The 21,815-nt window shown below is 36.9% G+C and overlaps 1 protein-coding gene across 19 annotated transcripts in view; it reads right to left on the bottom strand.

Moving 5' to 3' along the window:
* DCC (DCC netrin 1 receptor) overlaps positions 1 to 21,815 on the bottom strand; it is a 1,196,048-nt gene that overhangs the window by 212,076 nt on the left and 962,157 nt on the right. For all 19 annotated transcript variants that reach the window (XM_512137.8, XM_063795721.1, XM_063795722.1 and 16 more), the window contains exons 13-14: positions 17,406 to 17,547; positions 849 to 959 (exon numbers count right to left, since the gene is read on the bottom strand). In XM_512137.8, coding sequence (XP_512137.2) covers positions 849 to 959; positions 17,406 to 17,547 — 253 coding nt within the window. The remainder of the gene's footprint in view (positions 1 to 848; positions 960 to 17,405; positions 17,548 to 21,815) is intronic.

Raw genomic sequence — 21,815 nt, 5'->3', positions numbered from 1 at the left:
CATACAAGTTTATCTTTACATCTACCTTTAATTGACACTAGTTTTGATTACCTAGATTTAAGAATACTTATCATATCTTACTTCTTTTCCAAGGACCTCTCATTTTTATCAATTCTTACCTTTTAAATTTCTAACTCTAATTCTATATATTTCTGCTTTATTATTTAATGTTTTATTCTGTCACTTCATTACCCATTCATTTTAAATTTTATTTTAAAAATTTAGTCATTATGTTTTTATTTCCAGAGCAATTTCTCATTTGCTAATTTTGAAGATTATGCTTATATTTAATTTATTAATATATAAATCTTATATGAATCCTAATATCCTACTGATAAATGTTTCAGGACAACTATCAGCTAAGCAAATAAAGTAAGTTGTCTTTTATATCAAGAAAAGGTAATGATAATATAAGCAAGTAAAAAAATACATATAGATGTTTTTCAAAAGCCTCATAAAAAAGCAAGAGAAGCTATATTATATAGTTATAGTTCATGATTACTATTATAAATTACACTAATTCTTGTGAACGAAATGGTTAAGGTCAATTATTCAAAATAAAATAAATAGAAAATATCTTATTTCAGATGATCTTGAAAACAAGTAACTTGTTTTGAGGACCATGATTATTGCATAATCAATGCTATGTCATTCATGGTCTAGCATTATTTACATGGCATTGTTGAAGACTATGTATTCACTAATGTTTCCCTGTTGTGTTTTGCATGTGAACGTATAGTAAGAATCAACGTCCCCAAAGTTGGAGTTCATTCCTTTTTTAAGGGACCTTTTGAAGCTGAGATAACAAGAAGATAATTAGAGTGATAGTAACTGGGAAAAAGTCTTACCATCTAGATCATTCTCTGGAGTCTCTGCAGTATACCAGTTGGAAGGTGGTCCAGTACCATTGACTGTCATGGCTGACACCTGGAAACTGTACTGACTTCCTTTCTCCAGTCCTATGAAAGAATTTTCCACAGTGGGGAAGAAAGTTACTATGCACCAAGTATTCCTACCTGGGTTTCCAAAAGCTTCAGCAAAATTGTAACAATAGTGGACATGCTTTACATTGTTTTTGACTGTTGTGGTAATGATTATTTTGACTAAAAGGGTAGAAGTATCACAGCAAGAAATCAGATTAATTTTTATACATTCTTATGAGCTTTTTTCCAGTTTATAAAAATGTGTCCATGTAAATAGCCTCAGGGCAGATGCAGAATATAAAATATAAATGATGAAGAAATAATCAAAAATTACATGGATCATTTTTCCTTACTGTTCAGAAGATCCATGTCTATAAATCAAGAACAGTCAATCTAAAAATTTATGTCTCCATCATTCATTCAAGGTCTGTGATTATGTTTTCTTTAGGCCAAAAATCAAGAATCCAAAGACAATGCACTTCAGAAGAAAATATTAGGGCTTTTGTCTCTTAAAACCATCTTTCAAGAATATTTTGTTTTGCATTAGCTTCCACACAAGAGATATAGAAAATCAATCCCTATGATGATTTTGGCATAATATTGTGCACAATGATCACATTAGGGCTTATTTCAAAACACACAGAGAACATAGGTAAACTAGAGAGACCACATGGATCATTTATCTGATACATGAAAATTTTTGATGTAAGTGACTTTCCTCTTACAAAAAGCTGAAAGTAGCTCATTAACATAATAAATTGTTGTAAAACAAATGATATTTGTGAAAAGACCATAGGACATTTTTGAGACTCAGACTAAATGATCAAGTCCTTAAACCTCAAGGAATTAAACAACGCTGATAAAGATAAAAATGTAACTGTTATCCCCCATTCATCTGAAATAGTGCAAATATTTGGTGTCAAGAAAAAATGCATAATAAAAGAAATTACGCTCATGTACAAAATTACATATTTGAAGATTTTTTGCATAGTAAGATGAATACTTAGTAGTAAGGGGAATTCAAACTTACTACTAATAGGAGATGGTATTTTAAATAATGGTTAGAAAGGATTAGTTATTGTCAAGGAACAAGCAGTTGCCTTCAATAGACGGTACTATTAGACCATTTGATAAATTCACCTACATAATGATATCTGTAACACAAATTTCTGTCCTCTAAAGAAGCTTCTAATTTTATAAAATAGACTAGAAGCTCCATGAAGACATATATTGAGACTGTCATTGGTGCTCTTTGTTATTAATATTATTCAGGTTTTAATTGCATATTCATAGGGCCCACAATAGTACCTGAAGCAGGGAAGATGCACACACAAAACAATACTTGAAAAATCCACTAAAACTAAAACTTAACATAAAGAAAACATTAGGTTAATATACAGCATTCAACCACATCAACAAGATGGCAAAGAGATGCTTCCAACATAAGGCCTTTGTCATTCCTTAAGTAGGCTCATGCTCACTTTGATTTGTTAACATGGTATTGATCTAACTTTGTTCATCTTTTTCACCATTTCATAGGCACTGTTGTTGATTACAGAGGCAGAGGGGTTACAGAGATTTTCTGGGAAATTAAAAAATTAATAGGGAGAGAAATCTGAGAAGAAATGGTTACCTACTCATAACAGCTTATGACTTTCATAATGCTCTTATTTAAAATAAAGTTCTAATCCATCAAAAATGTACTCTTGGCCAGGCGCGGTGGCTCATGCCTGTAATCCCAGCACTTTGGGAGGCCGAGGCGGGCGGATCACAAGGTCAGGAGATCGAGACCATCCTGGCTAACACGGTGAAACCCCGTCTCTACTAAAGATACAAAAAATTAGCTGGGAGTGGTGGTGGCCGCCTGTGGTCCCAGCTACTCGGGAGGCTGAGGCAGGAGAATGGCATGGACCCGGGAGGCAGAGCTTGCAGTGAGCAGAGACCATGCCACTGCACTCCAGCCTGGGCGACAGAGCGAGACTCCATCTCAAAAAAAAAAAAAAAAAGTACTCTTGTGTTATGTAGAAGTTTAACTTCATTTTTCTTTAAAATGAATAAACAATCATGTCAATACTGTCTCCAGTGATTGATTTGAAATATCCTCTGTGATGGTCAGTTATATGTATCAACTTAGGTAGGCTACAGCACCCAGTTATTCAATCCAACACTAACTGAGGTATTACTGTGAAGGTATTTTGTCGATGGGACTAAAGTCCATATGTAGTTGACTTTAACTAAGAGACATTGCCGTAGTCTATTTGGATGGCCCAGATTCAGTCAGATAAAAGACCTTAAGTGCAGAACTAAGGCTGCCCTGAGGCAGAACTTCTGCCCTGCCATGGCTGTGGACTTAGCTTGAGAGCTCCAGCCTGCCCCTCTTAATGGCCTGCCCAGTGATTTTTGAATTGCCTGGCCAGCCATCATAACCACTTAAACCAATTCCTTGCAATACTTTTCTTAGTATGTATTTCCTGCTGGCTCTTTCTTTCTCTGGTGGAAATCTGACTGATATACCTGTTTTAAGTAAAACAAAGTCTGCTAACAACTTGAAGTTATCATTAGAAAGCAATTTAGATCTTTGTGGCTTTAAATTCTGTTTTATCAGAGATTAGGATTGCAACCCCTGCTTTTTTTTCTTCTTTCCTTCCATTTTCTTGGTAAATATTCCTCCAGCCCTTTATTTTGAGCCTATGTGTGTCTCTGCAAGTGAGATGGGTCTCCTGAATATAGCACATCAATGGGTCTTGACTCTTTATCCAATTTGCCAGTCTGTATATTTTAATTGGGGAATTTAGCCTATTTACATTAAAGGTTAATATTATTATGTGTGAATTTGATCCTGTCATTATGATGCTAGCTGGTTATTTTGCCCATTAGTTGATGCAGTTTCTTCATGGTGTCAATGGTCTTTACAATTCGGTATGTTTTTGCAGTGGCTAGTACCAGTTTTTCCTTTCCATATTTAGTGCTTCCTTCAGGAGCTCTTGTAAGGCAGGCCTGGTGGTGACAAAATCTCTCAGCATTTGCTTGTTTGTAAAGGCTTTTATTTCTTCTTTACTTATGAAACTTAGTTTGGCCGGATATGAAATTCTGGGTTGCCAATTCTTTTCCTTAAGAATGCTGAATATTGGCCCCCACTATTATCGCACTTGCAGTGTTTCTGCAGAGAGATCTGCTATTAGTCTGATGGGCTTCCCTTTGTGGATAACTTGACCTTTCTCTCTGGCTGCCCTTAACATCTTTTCTTTCATTTCAACCTTGGTGAATCTGACCATTATGTATCTTGGGGTTGCTTTTCTCAAAGATCACACACACACACAAAAAACCCAACGAAGAAGGGCATTATATAATGGTAGAGTGATCAATGAAACAAGAAGAGCTAACTATCCTAAATGTATATGCACCCAATACAGGAGCACCCAGATTCATAAAGCAAGTTCTTAGGGACCTACAAAGAGACTTCGACTCCCACTCAATAATAGTGGGAGACTTTAACACCCCACTGTCAATATTAGACAGATCAATGAGACAGAAAAGTAAGAAGGCTATTCAGGACTTGAACTCGGCTCTGGACCAAGAGGACCTAACAGACATCTACAGAACTCTCCACCCCAAATCAACAGAATATACATTCTTCTTAGCACCACATCGCACTTATTCTAAAATTGACCACATAATTGGAGGTAAAAAACTCCTCAGGAAATGCAAAAGAATGAAAATCATAACAAATAGTCTCTTAGACCACAGTGCAATCAAATTAGAACTGAGGATTAAGAAACTCACTCAAAACCACACAACTACATGGAAACTGAACAACCTGCTCCTGAATCCCTACTGGGTAAATAAAGAAATTAAGGCAGATATTAATAAGTTCTTTGAAACCCATGAGAACAAAGACACAACATACTACAATCTCTGGGACCCAGCTAAAGCAGTGTTTGGAGGGAAATTTATAGCACTAAATACCCACAGGAGAAAGCAGGAAAGATCTCAAATCGACACCCTAATATCACAATGAAAAGAACTAGAGAAGCAAGAGTAAACAAATTCAAAAGCTAGCAGAAGACAAGAAATAACTAAGATCAGAGCAGAAATGAAGGAGATAGAGACACGAACAACCCTTCAAAAAAATCAATGAATCCAGGAGGTGGTTGTTTGAAAAGATTAACAAAATAGACCACTAGCCAGACAAATGAAGAAAAGAGAGAATAATCAAATAGACACAATAAAAGATGATACACGGGAGATCACCACTGATCCCACAGAAATACAAACTACCATCAGAGAATACTATAAACACCTCTACGCAAATAAACTAGAAAATCTAGAAGAAATGGATAAGTTCCTGGACACGTATGCCCCCCGCCTGCTGCATGACTAAACCAGGAAGAAGTCGAATCCCTGAATAGACCAATAGCAAGTTCTGAAATTGATGCAGAAATAGCCTACCAACCAAAAAAAGCCTGGGACCAGATGGATTTATAGCCGAATTCTACCACAGGTAAAACGATGAGCTGGCACCATTCCTTCTGAAACCATTCCAAACAACAGAAAAAGAGGGACTCCTCTCTAACTCATTTTATGAGGCCAGCATCATCCTGATACCGAAACCTGACAGAGACACAACAAAAAAAGTAAATTTCAAGCCAATATCCCTGATGAACATCAATGTGAAAATCCTCAATAAAATACTGACAAACCGAATCCAGCAGTATATCAAAAAGCTTATCCACCATAATCAAGTTGTCTTCATCCCTGAGATGCAAGGCTGGTACAACATATGCAAATCAATAAACATAATCCATCACATAAACAGAACCACATGATTATCTCAATATTTTGAGATATTTTGTCCCAAAGACAAAACCTACATGATTACCTCCATAGATGCAGAAAAGGCCTTTGATAAAATCCAACACCTCTTCATGCTAAAAACTTTCAATAAACTAGGTATTGATGGAACGTATCTCAAAATAATATGAGCTACTTATGACAGACACACAGCCAATATACTGCATGGGCAAAAGCTGGAAGCATTCCCTTTGAAAGCCGGCACAAGACAAGGATGCCCTCTCTCACAATCCCTATTCAAAATAGTATTGGAAATTCTGGCCAGGGCAATCAGGCAAGAGAAAGAAATAAAGGGTATTCAAATAGGAAGAAAGGAAGTCAAATGGTCTCTGTTTGCAGATGACCTAATTGTATATTTAGAAAACCCCATCATCTCAGCCCCAAATTTCCTTAAGCTGTTAAGCAATGTCAGCAAAGTCTCAGGATACAAAATCAATGTGCAAAAATCACAAGCATTCCTATACACCGATAATAGCCTAACCATAAGTGAACTCCCATTCACAATTGCTACAAAGAGAATAAAATACCTAGGAATACAACTTACAAGGGTTGTGAAGGGCGTCTTCAAGGAGAACTACAAACCATTGCTCAAGGAAATAAGAAAGGACACAAACAAATGGAAAAACATTCCATGCTCATGGATAGGAAGAATCAATATCATGAAAATAACCATACTGCCAAAAGTAATTTATAGATTCAATGTTATTCCTGTTAAGCTACCATCGACTTTCTTCACAGAATTAGAAAAAAAAAACTACTTTAAATTTCATATGGATTCAAAAAAGAGCCTGCATAGCCAAGATAATCCTAAGCAGAAACAACGAAGCTGGAGGCATCAGCCTACCTGACTTCAATCTATACTATAAGCTACAGTAAACAAAACAGCATGGTACTGGTACCAAAACAGATATATAGAGCAAAGGAACAGAACAGAGGCCTCAAAAATAACACCACACATCTACAATCATCTGATCTTTGACAAACTAGAGAAAAACAAGCAATGGGGAAAGGATTCTCTATTTAATAAATGATGTTGAGAAAACTGGCTAGCCATATGCAAAAAACTGAAACTAGACCCCTTCCTTACACCTTATATGAAAATTAACTCAAGATGGATTAAAGACTTAAATGTAAGACCTAAAACCATAAAAACCCTAGAAGAAAACCTAGGACATAGGCATGGCCAAAGACTTCATGACTAAAACACCAAAAGCAATGGCAACAAAAGCCAAAATTGACAAATGGGATCTAATTAAACTAAAGAGCTTCTGCACAGCAAAAGAAAGTATTATCAGAGTGAACAGGTAACCTACAGAATGGGAGAAAAATTTTTTTAATCTATCCATCTGACAAAGGGCTAATATCCAGAATCTACAAGGAACTTAAACAAATTTACAAGAAAAAAACAAACAATCCCATCAAAAAGTGGGCAATGGATATGAACAGACAATACTACTACAAAAGAAGACATTCATGTGGCCAAAAAATATATGAAAAAAAAGCTCATCATCACTGGTCATTAGAGAAATGCTAATCAAAACCACAGTGAGATACCATCTCATGTCAGTTAGAATGGTGATCATTAAAAAGTCAGGAAACAACAGATGCTGGAGAGGATGTGGAAAAATAGGAATGCTTTTACACTGTTGGTGGGAGTGTAAATTAGTTCAACCATTGTGGAAGACAGTGTGGCGATTCCTCAAGGATCTAGGATCAGAAATACCATTTGACCCAGCGATCCCATTACTGGGTACATACCCAAAGGATTATAAATCATTCTACTATAAAGACATATGCACATGTATGTTTATTGCAGCACTATTCACAATAGCCAAGACTTGGAACCAATGCAAATGCCCATCAATGATAGACTGCATAAAGAAAATGTGGCACATATACACCATGGAATACTATGCAGCCGTAAAAAGGATGGGTTCATGTCCTTTGCAGGGATATGGATGAAGCTGGAAACCATCATTTTCAGCAAACTAACACAAGAAGAGAAAACCAAACACCACATGTTCTCACTCATAAGTGGGAGTTGAACAATGAGAACACATTGTCACAGAGAGGGGAACATCATACACCAGGTCCTGTCAGGGAGTGTGGGGCTAGGGGAGGGATAGCTTTAGGAGAAATACCTAATGTAGATGACGGGTTAATGGGTGCAGCAAACCACCATGGCACGTGTATACCTATGCAACAAATCTGTACTTTCTGCACATGTATTCCAGAACTTAAATTATAATAATAATAAAAAGAAAGCAGTTTAGAGGCCATCTAGTGTATTGTAAGTATTTCCCCAAAGGGATCTCACCTGGCCAGGCCATACTATTTATCAGAGTATCCCTTCCAACCATATACAGTAGGGGAGCTCTTCATATCTTCCTTTCTATTACATCTGCAGGGAAGTTTTAGCATCCTGTAGAGATTAGTGCCTCAGGTCACTCTGAAAATCCTGCCAAATGTCTTTGAAGTATTATATTATATCTTTAAAACACCTTCAACTTTGCTGGGTTGTGGAATCTAACTACAAACACCTAAAAAACTAGGTTAAGTATAAAAAAAATTTAAATATGTATAGAATCCCATTATTAAAGAAAATCTTAAGTAATATCTAGTCAAATGGCTCATATAATGCTGAATATCTAACAAAGTGTCCCTGTAAATAAAGCAGGAATACTTTTGTTGGATGAGAAATTCACCAATGGAGATAACTCACTTTCAAGTTTTGCTTTTTAGAAAAGTTCTTCCTTAGGTTGCACTGAATCTGATTTACCATAGTATCACTTACAGATAGACTGCACTAGTTTTATCCTAGTGGGATAAAAACAAATTAAGTTTCTCCTATAAAACATGTTTATCCAAGACTTTGGATTCTAAATTCAGTAACTTTTTTTATCAAACCTTTATCAAGAAAATTTAACTTGTGATCCTTTTTTTATACCCAAGTAAGTGCATGACATGAAGCAGAAGCAGAAATTTTGGCTTTTCAGAGAAGCAGTCTGGACATTACCTTTAGAATTCCAGGTTTCAGGTGGCCCTGCTTCTATCCTGTGATTTGTTTGGGAAAATTTTAGATGTACTGGAGGCTCTTTTAATAGCTATTTCCTATCTAACATGATTAAGTAATAATACATGCTTCCACTTTATAGTGTTTCTTGTGAGGGTCAAATGAAAAATTGCTTGTAAAAGTGATTTATAAAATCAAGCGTTTCATAGATGTAGTGATAACTGACATTAGTACAGTGATGTCCAGGTTACTTTCTTGATTTTTCAAATACCCTGCGATTTTGGCACAGAATACATGATTGGTCCCATTTTAGAGACATGAATAAGGCTCAGAGAAATTAAGTTAATGTATTATGGTGTTTTAGTTAAAGCTTGGACTATCCTTGGGTAAAGAATCTTGACTCTGTTCTATCTCTTGCTGGGCACCTTCAAAGGCCCACATGCCCTATGCTAGAACCCAAGAGAGACATTAGCAACAAATGTAAAGCACTATGCAGGCATGGAAGAAATATCTATCTATGATCACTACATCAGACTTGAATAATAGGCAGGTAGGGAGGTTAAAATTGATGATTCTATTATTTTTGACAGTGGATCAAGCTAAGAAATCAATAATATCCAAAATTCAGTCTCAAGAAGAGTTAATTTGTTCTCTTGCTTAGAAATGCGGCCGGGAGCGGTGGCTCAAGCCTGTAATCCCAGCACTTTGGGAGGCCGAGGCAGGCGAATCACTTGAGGTCGGGAGTTCCAGACCAGCTTGGCCAACATGGTGAAACTCCGTTTCTACTAAAAATACAAAAATTAGCCTGACGTGGTGACGCACGTCTGTAATTTCAGCTATTCAGGAGGCTGAGGTGGGAGAATCACTTGTACCCGAGACGCGGAGGTTGCAGTGAGACGAGATCGTGCCACTGCACTCAACCCTGGGCCACAGACTCTGTCTTCAAAATAATAATAATAACAATAATAAATAAATAAATATACCCTATTAGAAAAAAGAGTTATCTTCCAGAGTTATACCAACAATAACCACCACCAAGCAACTTTTGGGGGCCCCAACTCTGATAGCTGATATCAGAAGATCTTTCAATGTTGCTTTCTTTCCTTCCCTCCCTTCCTTCCTTTTTCCTTCCTTCCTTTCCTCCCTTCCCTTCCCTCCTTCTTCCCTTCCCTTCCTTCTTTCCTTCCCTCCTCTTCCCTTCCCTCCCTTCCTTCTTCCCTTCCCTCCCTTCTTCCCTTTCCTCCTTCTTCCCTTCCTTTCTTCCTCCCTTCCTTCCTCCCTCCTCCCTCCCTCCTCCCTCCCTCCTCCCTTCCCTCCCCTCCCTTTCCCTTCCCTTCCCTCCCCTCCCTTTCCCTTCCCTCCCCTCCCCTCCCTTTCCCTTCCCTCCTCTCCCCTCCCTTTCCCTTCCTCTGTCTCTTTCATTGGAGGTGGAGTAAAGAGAAGGCAGTCTGTAATTAAAAGCTTTTTTTTTTTTTTTTTTGAGACAGAGTCTTGCTCTGTCGCCCAGGCTGGAGTGCAGTGGCACAATCTCGGCTCACTGCAAGCTCCGCCTCCCCGGTTCAAGCCATTCTCCCGCCTCAGCCTCCCGAGTAGCTGGGATTACAGGCGCCTGCCACGACGCCCGGCTAATTTTTTGTATTTTTAGTAAAGATGGGGTTTCTCGATCTCCTGACCTCCTGATCTGCCCACCTCGGTCTCCCAAAATGCTGGGATTCAGGCTTAAGTTACCGCGCCCGGCCAATTAAAAGCTTTTTTTTGTATGTATATTTTGAAAAGCTGTTATCTTAGATCTAGTTCCTGAACTGGGATAATAGGAATATTTTTAAAAATTTAAATAATTTGGCCAGGAAAGCTTTTATTTAATCTGTTCTAGAGTTAGTCAGCTCCTGTAGCTGTATGGTAATCTTTTTCTTTTTCTTTTCTTTTCTTTTTTTTTTTTTTTGAGACAGAGTTTGGCTCTGTCGCCCAGGCTGGAGTGCAGTGGTGCAATCTTGGCTCACTGCAAGCTCCATCTCCCGGATTCATGCCATTCTCCTGCCTCAGCCTCCTGAGTAGCCGGGACTACAGACGCCCGCCACCACACCAGGCTAATTTTTTTTTTCTTTTTTCTTTTTTTTTTTTCTTTTTGTATTTTTAGCAGAGACAGCGTTTCACCGTGTTAGACAGGATGGTCTCGATCTCTTGACCTCCTGATCCGCCTGCCTCGGCCTCCCAAAGTGCTGGGATTACAGGCATGAGCCACCGCGCCTTACCCACTGTATGGTAATCTTTAAGTTTTATTGTCCAATAGACATCTTTTTCCATCCTTGTGTTTTTCTCCTATCCCTTTTAATACTGATACAATCACGAATGCATTGCCTACGGTGAGAAACACATTATTTACAGTTTAAGAGGTAAGAATATAGGTTTTCTATTCAGGCAGTATTAGGTTTGAATTTTCATTCTGTTACTTATTAGCTGGTTGACCATGAAAAACCAGGCCTCTTTGTTTACTTCCATGCCCTCATCCATAAAATGGGGATACATAAATAAAAACTGTCATAAAGATTAAAATGGAAAACACACATATAGCTTTTAGCATAGTGAATGATTTGAGTTCAGTAAGTAATAATATGGCTATTATTGTTGTAAATGTTAAACATTGTTTTTAATGTTAGTTATCTTTTACAAAGTTATATAACAGCCTTAGTCACTCACAATAAAGTGAACTAAAGATGACAACATGCATAGTGAAAGGAGCACATAATGAGGAGTTAGACAACACACAATTCACCTGGGATCATCTCCTTAACTAGTGGAGGACCTTAGCCATATCACCCTCCAGACCTCAGTTATTTCTTCTGTAAAATAAGCAGTATGGCCGGGCGCGGTGGCTCACGCCTGCAATCTCAGCACTTTGGGAGGCCAAGGAGAGTGGATCACCTGAGGTCAGGAGTTCGAGACCAGCCCGGCCAACATGGCGAAACCTCGTCTCTACTAAAAATACAAAAAATTAGCCGGGTGTGGTGGTGCATGCCTGTAATCCCAGCTACTGGTGAGGCTGAGGCAGGAGAATCACTTGAACCTGGGAGGCGGAGGTTGCAGTGAGCCGAGACTGCACCATTGCACTCCAGCCTGGGCAATAAGAGTGAAACTCCATCTCAAAAAATAAATAAATAAATAAATAAATAAATAAATAAATAAATAAATAAAATAAAACCAAACCAGTTTGGATGAGACGAATTCTGTGTTTCCTGCTATGTTTGTCAGGATCATAAACTTCAATCTCAATGTGTGTGTGTGTGTGTGTCCTAGATGCTTCTAAGTATACCTTTATTGTAAAGGTAGTACGGTGTAAGTAGCAATGCTTTTCGTAGCTGTAAAAAATTCAGTTGTTGAAAGTTGATTATCTCTGCAGGTTTCTATCCTGAATGCTAAGTGTCCTCAAGCTTTGTAATTCTTATGTTCTATTTCTAATTTTTAGACCTTCTAGTAAGAGATGGCATATTATTCAAACAACACAATTTCCCCAATGTTAGCCCTGTTATAAAATTGCTATGCTATTGTTTCAATTTTTCAGTCCATAAACTATCAATGCATCTTTATTATTATTATTATTTATAATAATAAAGATGTTTATTATATAATAAAGATGTTTATTATATAATAAAGATGTTTATTATATGTTGACAGTGGAACACAAGAAAACTCTTAAATTCAATTCAAACAACCTTCCCTGAACAACAGTCAAAAATTAAAAATGTTTTAAAATTTAGTTGACGTGGGTTCTCACAATAAACCTGATAGCAGTGATTTCAATTCTTGTTGTAACTCTGAATTACTTTGTTATTGCAGATGTCTCATTATTCTCATTAAAAAAACACATACACACAAAAAACACCTAACAAATAGAAGATTGTAAAAAAAAATTTGAATATCTACACCTGAATATTTATAACATACAAATGGAGCATTCTGAAATTTCCAATTTTTTAAACAGCCAAATCAATTAATCCATGTATCTTATAGGCATTAAAATCATAGGATCAAATCCTTTACATTTTACAGTGCTGTAGATTTATATGGAAAATCAATTACTTCTGCTTGCAACAAAGTGTGTAAGTGCTAGATATATCCTGGGGACATGTCTAAACCAAAGCCAATCTACAAGTGTGTAGCGCTCCCTGGTTCCTTAATGTTTTGTAGCACTGAAGACATATATTCCCATAATGTCTAGCAATGCAACAGGTGTTTCTGTAGCCCAGTCACAGAGCAGGGGAGAGGAGGGAAGGATTTTCCAAAGCTATTCAAAAAAATTTTAAGTATATGATGCTGTTCATTAACTCTTTTTATTGCTTTAGTTCAAATTTAGAAAGAGTATATATATATATATATATATACACACACACGTACATATACACGTATATATATATATATACACACACATATATATATATATATACACACACACGTTTGCAGTAAATCTCAGGCATAGTCGCACATATAACTGCTCATATTTTGTTTGCATTCCTAAATGCTTTATTATAACTCATGAAATCAAGATGTAACAATATGAATAAAGCCTACACATTTTGGATCCAAATTCTTACAGCTCTATAAAGATGCAAATGGGCATTTGTGAGCTGTTCCTAATAACTAATTAATTCATCTCACTTTGCTTTTGGCTGGAATGATAATAAACCAGAGTGGTGATGGGTTACCTCATGCTGATTAGAAGTTCTAATTGTCACACATATTTTAGATGAATGAAAATGTAGAACTGAATTATTTATTTTTGAGTAAGTAAAGTTTATTAGAAGATACAATTCAAAATGATTGTCCTTGAGAGGAAAAATTAAAAAAGGAGTCTATAGTAGTTTGAATGGTATCCCCCTAGAATTCATGCATGTCTGAAGGATCAGCATGTGACCTTATTTGGAAATAGGGTCTTTACAGTTATAATTAGTTGATGATCTCAAGATGAAGTCATCCTGGATTTCAAGTGGGCTCTATCTCTAATGTCCTAATTGGAAGAGGAGAGAGGCCAGGCACAGTGTCTTATGCCTATAATCCTAGCACTTTGGGAGGCTGTGGAGGGAGAATGACTTGAGGCCAGGAGTTTGAGACCAGCCTGGGCAACAAAGCAAGACCTTGTCTCTACGAAAAATTTAAAAAATTAGCTGGGTGTGGTGAAACACACCTATAGTCCCAGCTGCTCCGTAGGCCGAGGCAGGAGGATCACTTGAGTCCAGAAGGTCAAGTCTGCAGTAAACTATGATCATGCCACGGTACTCCAGCCTGGGTAAGAGAGAAAAACCCTGTCTCAAAAAAACAAAACAAATAAAAAAGGAAGAGGAGAGAACACAGAGAGGAAAGTATAAAAAGATGGAGGCAGAGATTAGAGCAATGCACCTACAAGCCAAGGAAGACCAGGCACTGCCGTTAACCCCAGCAGTTAGGAAAGACTTGTGGGATGGGTTCTCCCTCAGAGCCTACAGAGGGAGCTGAACCTACCAACACCTTAATGTCAGACTTCTGGCCTCCTGAACTATGAGAATAAATGTCTATTCTTTCAAGTTACGAAATTCGTGGTATTTTGTTTTGGGTCTCTGCTGGTGAGAAAGCTAATAGTTGCTGCACTGCGTTTTTTCAATGATTTTACCTTAAACAGAGGGAAAGTCCTAAATGTGTTATTTAGGGAGTCAGAATCTTGGTTTGAAAATACTAAACTGAATGTGTTAACTTCCATTTGCCAAAATAACTCATAAGGACTAAGCAATTAACGCTAGCAAATTCTACTGGCCATGAGGCTACTATTCTTCATTTGTTTTCTGGACCACTGCTTTCTAAGCCATTCAGATGATATTGAGTTAGCATTAGTGGGAAGAAATCTTCAATTTTTGAAAGCAAAAATTGTAATATTTTTAACTTATTGTTTTTCATTTTGCATATGCAATTAAAAATACATATCATATTGTTGTTACAAAGTAAGCAATATTCACGATCAACAATTTGGGATATATATTATTCTAAATATTTTTATGTGAATGCTTTTTTTAATAAATACGAGCTCTTGTACTAATACTGACTTAAAACTGGGGTATTTGCTTACTATGTTTTAAATAATCATAATTTACATATGGTTTAACATTTTTACACTATTTCATTTAAATTAGACATATAGTATTCCAAGATACAACTGTGTCTGAATTTTCTAGGTAACTTCCTATAGTTGGATATTTAGGTTTTCAAAAACATTATTAGCTATTAAAATAATATGACAATATGCATCTAGCTAAAAACTTTGCAAAAATATGATTGCTTCCTAGGATAAACTCTTAGAATTTGGAAACCTGGGTCATATCTTTATGAAAAGAAAATTATATGTACAGACATACATCCACATACACATGTATATACCTCTGTATAAAATACATATATATATATATATATATATATATATATATATATACACATTGCTTTCCAGAAGGGTTATAGACATTTTCTGTCCCACAAGCAGTATATGAGAGTTTACATTTCTCATATGCTTTCCAGAATGGGATGCCCTCATTTATTTTTATCTTTATTACTTTAATCAAAGAAAAATGCTAACTCATTTTTATTTTAATTTGCATTTCTCTATTTGCTAATGAGATTGAACATTTTATCATCTTTATTGGCTGTGTATAGTTCTGTGAATTGAACATCCAATCATTAGCTTTTTATTGGAATATTAATCCTTTAGTTAATTATTTTATAGTAAGAAATTAATTTTATATTCTCAATGTTTATCATTTGAGAAGCAAAAGCAATGATGATAAAGTTTTGAGGCTTCAAATCTCTATGTCTGGAAGAGCTTGGATTAAATTATCCTTAGTGTCTCTTCTACTCTAATATTAAATCTTAGAATCCATACTAAAATATTTTTAGCAAGATTTTTCAATTTTGGTGATTTCTTTCAAAGTAAAAGTCATATTGTACCAAATATCCTAATGAACACATGTTCCTCACTTTGATTATTTTTACCATCTTCCCCATTATTTTGTCAGGGGAAAAAGAAAAACATAGGATATTGGCTTTTCAAAATCTTTTAAAATGGTATGGTAAATGTTAAACTTTCTGTTAGATTCAACCATTCCCTGCCTCAGAGATTTTGTCCATATTTAAAACATGATTTTTGGCAATCTACTTCGGAAGTGCTCTGGCCATTATGCTAAAATTATATAGGCATAAAAGACAACCTGAGAGAAAAGAAGAAAAAATAAATAAACAAGTTACTTTCAAGTCTCTGAGTGTAGGCTGAACAAGAAGCTTATAATGTGTGAGCCATGATTTCAAATAGAAATTCGCTGAGTATCTGGCGTAGAGAAAAGGAATACATAAGGGATTACTTTCTTTTTTCTCACTTGCAATGGTAGTTTACCTCATCTATAAATTGTAAGTCATGTGCTTTATGGTTTGTATGCTGTCCTGACCCAGTTTATGTGCCACTTCAGAGTCGCTCAACTTCATCTACCCAGCTGTGTCATAAGCCATTCTATATGCTTTGCTTGCCAAGTTTCTGGCAGTAGCTCAAGATATTCCTAGGTTTGAAAAGCTCTGAGCTCTGATCATACCCTAGCCCAAGCCACCATCACATAAAATGCTGATTGACAAAAAGACACCTATGTGTCTGCAGAGTCATCAGAAGCTCTGGCTTCACTGGGGACTGCCTGGGAGGTGGAGAGTAATCAGTAAGCTGTTGGTGAACTCAACCAGTGAGAAACAAGAGAGCAACTGCTCACACCTTCTATCCATGGACTGAGAGACAGTTCATGCGGCTTCTCAAGAGACACCCAGGAGACCTAGCAAGTGCTGTGTTTGCCCCGAAGTTGTGGCCACCACAGATGGATAATGTACCACCATTATCTGTTTTCTCTTCTTCCCTGGATTGCTTTCCTCATTCTCACCTTCTTGTTTTCCTGAACTTATAACTTTAAAGGTATTACGTTGAAAGCCTTGCCTCTTTCTGTTTTCTAGGAACCTGAGCTGTTGTGAATTAAAGGTTGTAGTTATTAAATACATGATTATTTTATAAAATTAAAAAAAATATATTCTTTACATGCAAACTGGGTCCAGTTTTCATAGAGAAGTTTGATCTACTCTGAATTCTATCAATATTGCTGCATAAGTGAATTTACTTTATATTGGCAGAAGGTAGAATAATCTCTCTCTTTATTTTACAATCTACCCTTTTCTTCAGTTTTCAACCCATTCTCACCCCTGAATATTGGTAGAGGGGAATCAAAGTGATTGAAATTGGAACAATTTCATTAGATGACTTTTACAAGTTACTGGTTAAAATGTTAAGTTTTTAGATAACAGATGCTTTTGTTGAATCAGCAATGCTGAGAAACTAGTATGAATAAAAATTTTATGATACATGTATTAAGACGATGATCCAGAGAGAAATATATAGTGAAAACATTATAGAGAATATAAAGTTAAAAATATAAAGGTTGTTCTTGTTCCAGCCAATAGATGTCACCTGCCAGGATGCCAGGAAGAAAATCAACGTTCCTTTGGAGTGAGACTATATTTTACTCCTAAAGCATTTAATTCATCAAAACCTTGCAAGACTACACCATGTGAACACTGACCTGTGAATAGGTACCAGAGGTTGTTTGGCTCCAGTGTTTCCATCTCACCCCTGCGGGTCGTCTTTCTGTGTCGAATTTTATAGCCGGTAATAAATCCATTTTGTGTTCCTGATGGAGGAGGCAGCCAGCTAACTTTGATACTCTGTAAAATAATAGATGTAAATTAAAACATTGAAGAAAGAAAGGACAATGGGACAGGGTCAAAGAAGTAACCCAAACATAAGTGTGAAGAAAGCAGAGAAGCAAGAAGTGTTAGCGATTGCCACTTAGAGACAAATTAAATTTGTTCTTATAATCTGACAGCATTCTTATTTGTCTGGTTTTAACAAAAATACACATTTCCTTTGATTGATTGAATGCATTATCACCTCTCCTTTGCATACGCTGCTAAAATGACAGTAAAATATTCTAAATGGTATAAAGCCATAAAACAATAGAGAATAAGGCTATATTGCATGAGAGATGTCAACTAATATTTGGAAGGTGCAAATCGGAGGGAGCTATGGTGGATTAGTCTGTTCTCACACTGCTAATTAAAGACATACTTGAGACTGGGTAATTTATAAAGAAAAAGAGGTTTAATGGACTCACAGTTCCACATAGCTGAGAAGCCTCACAATCATGGCAGAGGGCAAAGGAGAAGCAAAGACATGTCTTACATGGCAGCAGGCAAGGGAACATGTGTAGGGGAACTCCCCTTTATAAAACTCTCAGATCTCATGAGACTTATTTACTGTCATGAGAACAGCACAGGAAAGACCTGCCCCCATGATTCAATTACCTCCCAACGGGTCCCTCCCATGACAGGTAGGAATTATGGGAGCTACAATTCACGATGAGATTTAGGTGGGGACACAGCCAAACCATATCATAGGGTGACTGAGCCAAAGAAGAGAGCCGGAAAACTAAATACCTTCTTAACAGACAGTAACAAAAAACAAGGCAATGAAAAGCACGACAAAAGTCAGGGATTCCTAGACATTGTTCCTGCTTATGTAACTTGGAAGGTAGGACTTCCAAGCATAGTCCTGAAAGAGGGGAAGGACTGAAAGTCATTCAGATCAGGTTTCTACCTATACCCAGTAAAACCAGGCTACTAACCCTCCCTGACCTTGGAGGTGTTGGTAGCTTTATCCTCTGGGGATATTCAACTCAGAGGCCAAAGATTCAGAGATATTAAACACAGGAGAGAACAGGGATGTAGGCAAGAGTAAGTAAATCAAAGATATGAGCTACCCATGTCTTCTTCCTTCATATGATACCTAGAGCAATGGCAACCAGGTATATGCTTCTTGGGTAGAATATCATATAATCCTTCTCTAGAGAAAATTATTATCTTTGCCCTAGAGAAAAAAAAAAACAGTCATATCCCTGATCAATTCCCCAACAATGAGGCTCCTACTGATATGGACAGGAGACATGGAAATACTGGGTAAAAGAAGGTGGTTCTCTGGCAAAAGGCCCCACCCTCAAGCCTGGAAACCCACAGCCCTAAATGGGAACAGTCATTCCTGTTTTCACACCCAAATGTTGCCTTTTGGCCTGCCGTGTCCCCCTATCCTGTACCTATATTAACCCCAAACCCCAGGCTCCACAAGCAAATGAGCAGACTAGCAGAAGAGGAGAGGAACAGAAGAGCAGTGTGGCAGAAAAGAAGAGAAGAGAAGGAGCATCTGAACATTGAGAGGAGTTCAGCTGGGGATAGTCAGATAGGAGATCAGCCATGGGACCACCAAACTCCAGGGGAAGATCATCTTCCCACTCTACCCCCTTTCTAGCTCCCCATCCATCCTGCTGAGAGCCACCTCCATCTGGCAATAAAATCCCCCACATTTACCATCCTTCAATTTTTTCATGTGACCTGATTCTTCCTGGATGCTGGACAAGAACCCAGGTACCAAGAAGGAACTGAGCTGGTTAACACTTAAGCTGTCTGCAGATGGCAAAGCTGAAAGAGCACTGTAGCACACTCACTGGGGCTTTGGGAGTCACAGACAGCCACCCCTAGATGCTACTGTGGGCTCAGAGACCAAAAGTGCTCACCCTAGCTCCTGCCTGTCTGCATGCTCCCTGTCCCATAAGGGGTTTGAGGGTGCAGCAGCCAAACAGACAGGCCACACCGGTGTCACATATCCTGCAAGGGGGGTCAAGTAATTCTCCCATTTCACTACTTAATAAGTCCAACTCAAGTGCTAAAATTTGTAGTTTAAAATCAGCTTTTTCATACTTCATTTTAATGTAAACTGACAATTTAAGATTACCAGACATCAAAGAAGGCCCTTTGCATAAAGGAAAGTGGAAAAAATAATACATAAGAAGATAACAGCACCTGAAGGAAACATCAGTAATGCAAAGAATGAAATCCAAAAAGATGTCATTAATACCCTGGTAATCTAAGAAATGATAATCCATCCATCAACAGGATAAAAACACAAGAATACTGAAAGATTTTTAGAAACTTACTACAAATATAATTTGATTGCACAAATTAAATATTCAATAAATAAGTTGGAAGATGAATTAAAAGAAATCTCTCAAAATTCAGTGGGAATAAATTATCACATGAAATGGGAGAGAAAAGGTAACAAATTAGAGATTTGGTTCTCAATTTCCAACATCCCTGAGGAGAGAATAAAAAAGCAGGAAAAATAAAAGGTAGAAAATTAGCAAAAATGATAAAACGACCCCTTTCCCAATAAAACTTTACAAAACTGGAATACTTGAGACTCTAGTCTGAAAAAGATTGTGGAATATTAAACAAAATAAATGCAAAACAGATCCATTTCAAGGCACATTGCTGTAAAATACTAGAGCCTCATGGAGAGTGGGGAGGGGATCCACAAGTTTCCAGAACGAAGGGGAAAAAAGCAGGTCACATAAAACATGATCAACAGTAAGAATGGCATCAGATTTCTCAACAACACTCGATATTAGAAAACAATAGAACATGACTCATACAATTCTAATCTAGGATTTTAAGTCTAGAATTTAATGTCTAGTCTAATAAGCAAGCATAAGGATAATATAACACAAGTATAAGAATATATGCTAAGGACAGTATAGGGATATTTCAGATATACATGGTTTCTAAGATATCTATTTGTGTTTTCCTTAACAGGAAGCTAATGAAAGATGTGTTCCAGGAAAAGAGTGCAGTCTGAAAAAAAAATATTTAAAACACAACAAACAGCATTGAAGACAATGAAGAAAATTGTAATGTGATAAAAGATATAATATGATGAAAAACCAGACTCGAAAGAGTACATACTGTTTAATTCCATTTATGTGAAGTTAAAGAATAGGCAAAACTAATCTACAGTATTCGAAGTCAGAATAGTCTAAATAGTTGTTCTGGGTTTTGATTGGAAATGGGTACCAGGAGACTTTTTGGGGTGATGGAAATCTGCGTATTGATGTCATGTTTGTTACTCAGATGGATACAATTGTCAAAATACATATTTATGGGCTGAATTTTGCCCACCAAGAGTCATATATTGAAGTTATTACTCCTGTATCTTAGAAGAATCTGACTGAATTTGGAGATAAGTCCTTGAAGGAGGTAATGAAGTTTAAATTAGTTCACGAGGGTAGGTCTTAAATATGACATGATTGGTGTCTCTAAAAGAAAATAAGGACACAGATATGCACAGAGAAAAACCACGTGAAGACACAAGAAGAAGGTAGCCATCTATAAGCCAAGTGAGCGAGGCCTCAGAAGAAACCAAATCTGCCAACACATTGATCTTGGACTTCTAGCTTCACTAACTGTGAGAAAATAAATGCCTGTTTTTTAAGCCACCCAGTCTGCAGTATTTATTATGGCAGCCCTAGAATACTAGTATATTCATGAGACTGAACACTTAAGATGTATAATTTCATTTATTTTAATTACACCTCAACAAAAGAAGGAAGAGGAGGAGAAGCAGCAGTAGAAAAAAGAGAAAAGATTGGAGAAGAAAATGAGGATGGAAGTGTGTCAGCACCAAATCCTGACATAAAAATAAACCAGTAGATGATATCTACAAATTATGAATTAAAACTGGTAAACTAAGAGACATCTAAATAAGTAGATTACTGAGAAACATAAAGGTAAATGTCAGAAAAAAAAAAAAGGCAGTCTTTAGGGAATGGAGGCAGGGTTTGGGGAGGGGAAAGAAAGAGCCTATTTGTTTTTGTTATAGGCTTGTTAGTATTATTTAACTTAAAAAATAATGTGCATGTAATACTCTGAAAATATTTAAATTAAGTTTTAAAATAAGCACACAGAGGTTTTTTGTTTGTTTTTTTGTTGTTGTTTTGAGGTGGTAGAAACAAATTACAGGCTGTTAGAAAGAATCCAGACACAGCCGGGTGCAGTGGCTCACACCTGTAATCCCAGCACTTTGGGAGGCCGAGGCAGATGGATCACCT

The sequence above is a fragment of the Pan troglodytes genome, chromosome 17 (assembly GCF_028858775.2).
Source record: "Pan troglodytes isolate AG18354 chromosome 17, NHGRI_mPanTro3-v2.0_pri, whole genome shotgun sequence".
In the NCBI taxonomy this organism is placed as follows: domain Eukaryota; kingdom Metazoa; phylum Chordata; class Mammalia; order Primates; family Hominidae; genus Pan; species Pan troglodytes.
This window is presented reverse-complemented; position numbering and strand designations above follow the sequence as displayed.